Below are 10,016 nucleotides of genomic sequence, written 5' to 3' on the forward strand. Positions count from 1 at the left end.
GCTCTTAAAAAGTACTTTGCAGACTTGATACATGCATGGGCCATAAGGTAGAGCTGTACAAAAGCCATGAGACCCACACCATCAGAGCTTATCGTTGCTATGGTTTGCCTCTTTTAGCTACATGTATTTAAAGAATTAGTGGCACAGAAATTCAGGTATTTCTCTTTGGTATTTGTAGTTCAGAAGATTCTCACTTTTTATCAAATAATTTAAGCAATTTTGTTATGATGACAGCATAAATAACCCCGCCTAGCTTCACCAAAAACTTGGATTGCACTAATTCATTTGAAAGGTTCAAGCAGGATACATGCAAGCTATCGTTTAAGTAGAGGCTGATAGTTTCTAAAAGAAACTGTTTGAGGCTGCGTCAGAAGGGGTAACGAAATAATTTGAATATATCAACAAAGTGAAAATGGTAAATTGGCCACTGTTACGATTATAAAAGCTGACGTTATCATTTAAGTAGGATTGGTAAAATGTTAAATATTTAATAGTTCACGATCAGATCTGCATGCATGAGTATATATAATGTGCTTCTAGAGATTGATAAAAGCACTTTTCCATTTTAAGTTTATTATTCATACAGTGTAATAAAAATGAAAACAGCACTGCATCATGTAATATTTGAACCCTACAATGGAATTAGGGACTCCTCAATTTACTGTATCAGTCCATGCAAGGCTATATCTATAAATATGAGCAAACATAAATGCTACATATACGTGCAACAGATCTGCATGCATGAGTATATATAATGTGCTTCTAGAGATTGATATAAGCACTTTTCCATTTTAAGTTTATTATTCATACAGTGTAATAAAAATGAAAACAGCACTGCATCATGTAAGATTTGAACCCTACAATGGAATTAGGGACTCCTCAATTTACTGTATCAGTCCATGCAAGGCGATATCTATAAATATGAGCAAACATAAATGCTACGTGTACGTGGAAACATGTTACATATATGATTTCATCCTTGCCAATTTTCATATATGTCGCATATATGCAGACATATGTGACATATATGTAGAAATGACTGTAGCATTTTAACTATATGTCACATATATGTGACATATACGTGAACGATTGAACCTATGTCACATATATGTAGATTTGCCAGTTTGAATGATGTCAGTTCTTGGAAGTTTGAAGATCATAGTTTGACCCAGACCATTTGTTTTTGAAATGACTCAATATAAAATGTCATGCAGTACATATGACCCACTTTGACTAAATTCTAAACTGAACACTTAGGTCCCTATAACACTAACCATATTTACATTAGGAACTGAAGTTTTGGGTTCTACACTTGTTGTTTATCATCAAAACATAGAACATTTTGAACTTGTTGCTTTATAGTAGCCTCTATTGAAGAAATTTTGAAGGACTCTAACCAGCCTCTACCATTTTTAATGACCATGAAAATATGTGAAATGTATGGGAAAGTGAAATTTTATTGCATTGTCCCAAGTTGTGTTTCTGGAAGTCTTTTAAATTACCCTAAGCAGTTTGATTGTGCATTTTTGTATTTGGATCTCCTCTACATGAAAAAATAAAATATGGAAACATCCACATCCACATTTCCTTTTCCTTTCATGCTTAACATGTTCCATCCCCTCTTCATCTTTATGTTCCCTCTCTTTCTCTTCTTCTGTGTGCTCCCTCTCTTCCCCTTCTTTCTTTTGCTCCTTTTTCTCCGTCTACTTCCTTCTCCTCCTTGTCGATGTCTACACAACTTTCCTCTATTTCTTGTCCTTCTTCTGGGGAAAAATTATAATTTTAGAAATTGTAGGTTGACCAGTAATTTTCTTTTTCTTGCTGTTGACTTACAATTATATATTTCTCTGATAATTATATTGTCCCAGTTTGGAGGGAATTATAGATTGCCAGGTTAAGTAGGGGCCTTAGCTAAAAGGGTCAGCAGGAAATTTCCCTAATCCATGGTCTCTAGGACAAGAATATACATTTCTATGTTCTTTCAATATCTTCTAATAGAGTCTGATCATTTTGTTCAACCTTCTGATTAAATTCTTTTGTAGCTCTAATGACATCCTTATGCCACGTTATCCTCTAAAAGGCAGTAGTATGCCAGTGGATCAACTATCATCAGAGATGGCCACTTTTACCAACATTAAAATCAGTATCCTTACTGGTTGGTAAAATACTGAGTATTTTACTTATTAGATAATATGCTTCTCACCTGCTTGTGCAAAAATAATTCCAGATGTACCTGGTAGTGGTTCCTGAAACGAGATAAAAAGTAAAGGGAAGTATGCCATCCACAAGAGTCACGTGTAACTTGCTGTTAACAAAAAGGAACAATAGCAAAAGCCAAGATGCCACTGCTTCAATCTCTTACTTTCCTTAATAACCATGACTATCATAACGTAGATGTAGTATTATAAAATTAAATAGACACTAATGAAATGTACATGAACTAATCTAATTACATGACCTCATATTTCAATACCTTAACTAAACACACTTGGAAAATGATGTTACTAACATGATCTCTATTTACTTAGTTATTTAGGTTGATAAGTTGTTTACATTATAGCATGACCCTTATTTAAAACTACAGTGATAATAGATACTGTCAGTTGTTCCATCCTGCTGTTGTTAATATTATTTGGTCAGGTGTTGATGTTAGTGTTATGCAGGAGGAAGCCATGACAGTTCATTTTGTTCAGTTGTATGTATATTGACATATCTTAAACTATTTTGGTTAAAATGAGAACTAGATCACATGAACAACGTTAAATAAGTCTGCACAAAATAATGCTTCTCGCAAAGAACCTTGTACCAAGGGACCTTTAAGTCTGCCCCAAGTGTCGCGGCTCACGAAGAACCTCATCCCAAGGGACCCGTCAGTCTGCCTTAAGTGTTGCGGCTCACGAAGAACTTCGTCCCAAGGGACCCATCAGTCTGCCCCAAGTGTCGCGGCTCACAAAGAACCTTGTCCCAAGGGACCCTGTCAGTCTGCCCCAAGTGTCGCAGCTCACGAAGAACCTCGTCCCAAGGGACCTTTCAGTCTGCCCCAAGTGTCTCGGCTCACGAAGAACCTCGTCCCAAGGGACCCGTCAGTCTGCCCCAAGTGTCACGGCTCAGGAAGAACCTCGTCCCAAGGGACCTTTTCGTCTCCCTCAAGTGTCACGGCTCACAAAGAACCTCATCCCAAGGGACCTGTCAGTCTGCCCCAAGTGTCGCGGCTCAGGAAGAACCTCGTCCCAAGGGACCTTTCAGTCTGCCCCAAGTGTTGCGGCTCATGAAGAACCTCGTCCCAAGGGACCCGTCAGTCTGCCTAAGTGTCATGGCCCACAAAGAACCTCGTCCCAAGGGACATGCGAGATTGTCAAGTTTAAGTCAAGTTTTTTTGGTCAATGATCTATGGAACATACAATGCAACATGTTATGGTAGGGTTTTCATAATGTAGCATACTACCAATAGTTTTACGTGATATTTTAATGTGCACTACTTCCCTTACCTCATTTGTTTTGCTTGTGTTAGGATCTTCATCTGTCGGGAGAACTAGTCTCAGTATGTAAAAATACACAATTTAATATACCACTAGTTTACTGTAATTGCTCAAGCAATACAGGTGATGGTGATTTATCCAGTAAATTACAGAATTGTGTGGCGACCCTCATTGTTTATCAGGTAACAAATATGAAATTAATAAACCCTCAACACATAACTTAACATATGACCAGTGTTGATTTTTGGCATTAAGGCAATTTCTTCTGAAATTTAAAAAAAAAAGATGTTATCTCTGTTTTTAGGAACATCATCTAGTCCTAATGTTTGTCCTTATTTTCGGCTTATTATCACTGAGCAAGGCAGATTGCCTGTAATTTTCTTGTAGGGTTGCATTACCTAGTTTGCTAAGACTGGTTCTGCTTTTCATGCATGGTCAGTTTCATTTGAAGGCACTTCATTTTTATTCTTTACATTCTTTTTTTCATTTTTTGTTAATTATTTGTTTAATATATAATATTTGTATTCCTCACCTAGTATTGTGGATGAAGGGTCACCTTCCAGCTGCAAATTGGGAATATTTCCTTTGAATGTCACCTGCAGGCTTAAATGAGGAAAGCCATCAAGTGACCCAGAATTAACATTTCTTATTTCCTCACCATTAACAATTTCAAAATTTATGCTCAACTCTATGAATAAAACTCAGGTCATAACCCAAACTTTCAACTTGGGTATACAAAATGAATAGTCAAAAAAGATGATCTTGGCTTTTAATAATAATCAAACTGAAAAATTAGGCTGAGTGGAGAAAGAAACCGTTTACACTAAAGACTGGCTATGGTGATAAGAGCTTTGCAGTTTACTTCTTCAATAATACACATTCTTTTTTTTCTCTGTTTTGATCACTTGTGCCATTTTGCTTCTTACACTCATAGGCAGATAATTTGCGGTAAATTGACCAGTCCGAGCATACACTTTACTTAATATGTGGTGTTGTATCATACATTCAAAGATAAGTTGTTACTGTGTGTATTCTAACCTCTGATCCCAGTAGGGATTTAATCTCTGCCTCATCCTGGATTAAAAAAAAAAACAAAAAAAACACAAGTTAACAGAATCAAAGATAAGGTTTAATACATAAATTCCACAGTAATTACCAGAGTAGCTGTTTGAACACTTTACCACTGTGACTTTCAAACTTCATGCAGGCACATTGGTGAATATGCAAGAAAAAATTCCCTCAAAATTCATCCTTGTATTTCTTATGTATCTCATAAAGATTAATTTTGTGTGCTAAGAAATACCAGGAGATAGCATATCATTTGCCATATTTTTTCCACCACCTCTAAAAATCAGGATTAAAAGGGTATTTTGAACAAATTTGAATTCACCAAAGGCATTCCATGTGCCTTCTTGAAATAACACAAGTATATTTTAGACTTCAACTCCAGATTTCTAGTACTGTAGTTGTTATTTGTTTTATGCAATATTACTATTTGGTTGCTCTCTCATGAATATGAAGCACCTCTGTTCTCTCCAAGAGGTCTCCATATTTTACCACTTCCCTACCTCTTTGGATAGAGAAGTGTAATGGGAGAGCATTGTTGGAGCCTGCCCAGTCATATACTTCCTATATCATTTAAACAGGAAAAAAGGTTAGATTTCTTTTTATAAAAAGCTATTTGCCAATCACTGTATGTCTACATTTTACCAAATTGCTATTTAAAGTTTAATAATCTGTGTCATTGTTTATATGTACCTGGAAGTAGGCACCTTTGATGAACTGGTGCTCTTCCTTGCCGTTTGAGTGATTGAGGATGATTGTCACTTTCTCTTTTTCTCCTTCTTGACTGACGTCTTGAACTCTGGCTTGTCGGGCCTCCCTTATCTTGCTTGATTCTTTAATCTGACAGAATAAATACATGACAACCTCAGCAATATTTCACTGATAGTGTAGAAAAAAGATCTTGAAATTGCTGCTGCTAAATCTTAACAGAGAAAGTGACAATTATAGCAGTTTTATTGGTAACAAGTGTTATTTATGTTGAATCACTTCATTTCCTCTCCTGTTTGGGGTTATGTCTCTGAAACTTGGGCCATACTTTGATGGCTGGTGCTTATTTTGGCTCCTGAAGTCTTAAAGGAAGCCTTCTCAAAATAATCCTTATTTCATTGCCTGACTTTCTTCTAATGTGTTCTTTCTTTCAGTTTTTTTGCAACAGGTAATCATGCTATGATTGACATAATTGATATTGGTATTATTTGTGCCATATAAGTATTTGGGAAAAGCGATTTACCTTGTCATCCTCTATTGCCTTTTGCAATGCACTTTCCTGCTCCCTCTTAAGTGAACGATCCTGCTCTAACCTCTCCCTATTGGAAACAATGAATAACTTGTTGTGAATCTCACAAGCATTCACCTTGATTTGCTGCATCTGTCTGGATAATAAAAACATATTAACCACAAAATTTACATACACCTGGGTTTTTCTTAATGTTTCCCTTGCAAAAAGATCTAGGAAATTCCTAGGAAATCCTAAGATTTTCCTATGAATTTCCTAAGAATAAGGTGTGAAATTTCACAGTAAATTGGGATGAAGAATTCCTAGAAATTTCCTAGGAAATTCCTAGGAGTGAAAAAATTAAAATCTGAAAAAAATCCTAGGAAATTCCTAGGAATTTCTTAGGATACACATTTCACTTTTGTCTGACCAAGATAGGTCCTCAAGGAAATTCCTAGGAAACTTCTAGGAATTTCTTAGGAAAATAGGAAAAATAGAATATAGACACTTTAACAACTGCCCCACAAAGTGGAGGTAGGGTGCCTGAGACATCCAGGAGCTTCCACTATTGGCAGCCAGCTCCTAGATGAAGACTGCTCCCATGGATGGCAAATCCAGGCGACCCAGCCATGAGCTCCCACACAGAAAAACGCTGACTAAAACACTAACAAAACTGAACAACGCCCCGTGGACCAAGAACAAAAGGAATGCAGGTGCATGCCAGACCGCTGACTGCTCCGGGTAGCACTTGTGCTCCACGTTGTCAACTCCATTAAATTGCACTTAGCTGCATAAAACATACAACACCATATGATAGGAATTGAATTGAATTTATTATATACAACTCAAATAAACATTATAATTAACAATACTTTTTGTTGTTACTATAGATTGTACATGTATATACAAAATTACTTGGAATGCAAAACAAACAGTAAAAGATCATTCAAAGGATTAATAAATTGACAACTTAGGATTCACATATATCAATTATCAGAAATCGTGCATGGCTGATGCGATTTGAAAAGTTTGGATCAAAATATACATTTTTGGCAAAATCATTATTTTCCAGTGGAGCATGTTTTCATTCCGGCTGATAAAATGCGCGCACAAACATGTGAATGCTATTTTGGCATCTGAACTAATTAAGATTGTTATTCTTATGTGATATCATTTTAATTGTTAATTAGTATAGTTTCAGAGCTGAGCAAAGAGTTTCCAGCAATCTGACTGCTCGAGCGGTTCCTTATTTAACAATTATTCGCGGAAGGCGAGGTGAATATCATCAAATAATCCCAGAGACGAAGTCGAGGGGATTATTTGACAATATTCACCGAACTTGAGGCGGATAATTGTTTTAGTATAATTTAAGAGCTGAACAACAGAGAAATTTCAAAAGTCATAACATTGTAGTAACATTTACATTTTATTTTAACATTTTATATAAACCGCATGGGGCGGTTTATATAGCGTCATATAAGGAACCGCTCGACAAATCAGATGGTTGGAACTCTTTGCTCAGCTCTGAAATCATACTAAGATGCTATATAAACCACTCTACGCAGTTTATATAAAATGTTAAAATAAAATGTTAATAAATGTTACTAAAATGTTATGACTTTTGAAAATTCTCTGTTGTTCAGCTCTGAAATTATACTAAAACAATTATTCACCTCAGGCTCGGTGAATAATTATTGTCGAATAATCCCCTCGACTTCGTCTCGAGGATTATTTGATGATATTCACCTCACCCTCGGCGAATGATCGCTACATATAAACAGTGTCTTCTGATATAAAGTTGCAACGCTGGTGTCTCATGCTTTCAATATCTTCCGAGACAGTTCCTATATAATTTGCAGAGGTTTTATATTGGATCTTTGTCGTATAAATAAACCACAAGTGATGTGAGTTTTCACAAATGATCTAGGCATACAAAAAGACTATGGGCTAATAAAAGCTTTAAAGTGTACTCTAAAGCAGAAATGCTTTTTTCTAGGGGGATGGAAAAGGATTGGACCGCTGTAACGTCGTCACCCCGCAAAATGGCGCTTCGCTTTGTCACACAAGCAAAAGTTGAGAAAAACCTTTAACTCAAAATTACCTGGAACAAGCAAACTAAGTTCTTGCTTTGTAGCTTCACCTTTAGTACCTTTAAAATTACACAAATAAGAAGCATTTATTACCATTATATTCAGTTTAAACTAATGAAACTTAGAAAATCTACTCTTAAAGCTAAGCTTAAAATTCTTACATAATATTTATTGATATGTTCTGCAATCAATCGATAGAAGTAGAAATGATTCACATGACAACGATTAACCAAACAAAAGTGTAATACTTACTATGAACAGAAATAACTTTCGCCTTGAAAATCTGAGTGCCCTCTTTTACTTCGTATGGCGACAATTCCACGACATTATTCTATTCGTGTGGCGATTTCTTTTCCATAACGTATTGTCTTTTAAGACGCTTATGCTATGACCTTCTTCGATCCATTCGACCAGAACCCACATAACGCTGCGAACGCTTTAAAACGTTTAGATCAGAGAAGAACACAGCAAGACTCAGCTGCAACGCACAAAACTTTCGAGTAAAGATCGTTGCAGAGCGGAATAGAACGTTGAAATGAGCGGCAAGCCTGGAGACTTCACCTTATTGGATTATATTTGGTCATGTGTCGGTCATGTGAAGATTTTGCTCATGAAAGACTGGGACTAGTGATCATGTGATCCATTCAGCGCCATGGTCGCCATCTTGTGAACGGTAATCGAAGTAGCGATAAATGACTTTTAAAGTTTGTGTTAACGCCTGCTAGTATGAACCATGGATGGGAATGAACATCAAATTTACAAAGTAGTTAAACTTAAAGGCCAAGAGAAGTAGGAATGTACGGCTTGTAAACGTGTTCTCTCACGCCGACAGACAATGGAAACTCACATGCGCTCACATGTGCTCTGGTGGACCGGGTAAGAAAATGTAATGTAGTGCTTAAGCTTATATGGCACATTTTACAATGTCTCAATGCACTTCAAGCCTACATTTTTGTCAATGATGCTTGTAAGTTTCAAAACCAGTACGGAAAAACTATAGAATCGATAAGCAATTCTTTTATGAAAATGGCAATTAAGCTTAAGAAATTAGTTTCAAAATCCTCTCTTCCTCAGCTGTACCTTCTGAACCTACACCTATTCTTTTATTCCTCTAACACTTTTTGATTAGAAGCATCGCATTAATATTTCATATTCTCAATGTTTTAGGTCTGACCTGAAAGGAAAGAGTGTCACTGAAATTTTGGAGAAGATTATGCTTCTAAATGGCAATTTCAGAAATCATGCTATAATAAGATTTCCAAACTTTAATGGTGTCTGTGGTTAGATATAAGAAAATATAACTTTTTAAGTCTCAATAAGCCAGATTTGAAATTTCCCATGGCTTCAAATAAGACTTCCTTGTCATAATATCTAAGTAAAGATATGTTCTTAAGCTTTTTGTATAAAATATTCTAATCTGGCAAATAAATTGATACTTGATACTATCTATATCGAACTTAAGTTTACTGTAAATGGAAAGTATTTAGAATTCACCATATAATTGGAATAAATCAGGAGACAGTGCAGAACTATGTTGGGTGAATTTTACACATTGTGATAAACCATTTTTCAGGGAAGCCTCAGGTTGATATAACTTTGTATTTCAGTGTGGCCAGAGTCGCTGTCCTTGCAGTATAGCACTTTTTAATATCTGACTGGAGCACCAAACACATGGACTGAAAATCCTACTTGAATTGGATTTTATTTAGTTTTCTGCTTGTATTCTTTACTGCAGTAAATTTTTATTTCAATTTATTGTGATATGCAATTGAAGGGTAAAAAATTAATGTTTTATTGGAAATTGTATAAGCTTCAAGAATATATGCTGTAAAATTAATGAGTTATAAATTATAACACAAAATTAAAAAAAATTGTGGTATTTTGCAAGTAGTGACTTTTTTAAACATCTAAAATGGCACTTTTCTTTCAAAAACTAAACTCATAAGTATAATTCTTAAAAATTAAGAAGGTTTTATTTTAAAAAATAATTTTTCCTAGTAAATTCCTAAGAATTTCCCAAGGATCAAGAATCTATTTTTTTATGTGAATTCTACCTGTAATCATTCCTAGGAATTTCCTAGGAAATTCTTAGGAACCTAGTAATGTTTGTTCACACCTCTAGAGAGCTTAAATGTTTTTAGGAAAATTCCACTGACTCCTAAGAAA

At 35.5% G+C, this 10,016-nt stretch overlaps 1 protein-coding gene and 1 long non-coding RNA gene across 6 annotated transcripts; one reads left to right on the forward strand and one right to left on the reverse strand.

Moving 5' to 3' along the window:
* Positions 1 to 553: 553 nt before the first annotated feature.
* LOC148724349 (uncharacterized) lies at positions 554 to 8,376 on the reverse strand. 5 transcript variants are annotated; one of them, XM_088730485.1, is made up of 9 exons: positions 8,103 to 8,373; positions 7,862 to 7,909; positions 5,776 to 6,547; positions 5,238 to 5,384; positions 4,518 to 4,553; positions 4,012 to 4,075; positions 3,489 to 3,532; positions 2,204 to 2,246; positions 554 to 1,763 (listed from the first exon to the last, which is right to left on the reverse strand). In XM_088730485.1, exons 3-9 carry the CDS (start codon positions 5,932 to 5,934, stop codon positions 1,630 to 1,632), a joined length of 627 nt encoding a protein of 208 aa, XP_088586611.1. In that variant the 5' UTR covers positions 5,935 to 6,547; positions 7,862 to 7,909; positions 8,103 to 8,373; the 3' UTR covers positions 554 to 1,629. The 5 variants fall into 5 exon arrangements, with proteins under 5 accessions (XP_088586611.1, XP_088586610.1, XP_088586612.1 ...); XM_088730484.1 differs by having other exon boundaries at positions 5,776 to 7,604; XM_088730486.1 differs by having other exon boundaries at positions 554 to 1,760; positions 5,776 to 7,909; positions 8,103 to 8,376.
* A 122-nt stretch (positions 8,377 to 8,498) lies between these two features.
* On the forward strand, positions 8,499 to 9,729 carry LOC148724350 (uncharacterized). Its single transcript, XR_015990689.1, has 2 exons — positions 8,499 to 8,726; positions 9,018 to 9,729. It is a non-coding gene; the product is annotated as an uncharacterized LOC148724350 (long non-coding RNA).
* Positions 9,730 to 10,016: the final 287 nt, after the last annotated feature.

This window comes from Stylophora pistillata, chromosome 8 (assembly GCF_964205215.1).
Source record: "Stylophora pistillata chromosome 8, jaStyPist1.2, whole genome shotgun sequence".
NCBI lineage: Eukaryota > Metazoa > Cnidaria > Anthozoa > Scleractinia > Pocilloporidae > Stylophora > Stylophora pistillata.

Excerpts from the sequence above, each read along its gene's own strand:
- LOC148724349 (XM_088730485.1), bottom strand. The coding sequence starts at position 5,934 with ATGTTTTTATTATCCAGACAGATGCAGCAAATCAAGGTGAATGCTTGT. Across the intron at positions 4,554-5,237 it reads TCAAAGGTGCCTACTTCCAG|GATGAGGCAGAGATTAAATC; the intron begins GTACATATAAAC and ends TTTTTAATCCAG. Across the intron at positions 1,764-2,203 it reads AATTATTTTTGCACAAGCAG|AAGAAGGACAAGAAATAGAG; the intron begins GTGAGAAGCATA and ends ATTTTTCCCCAG.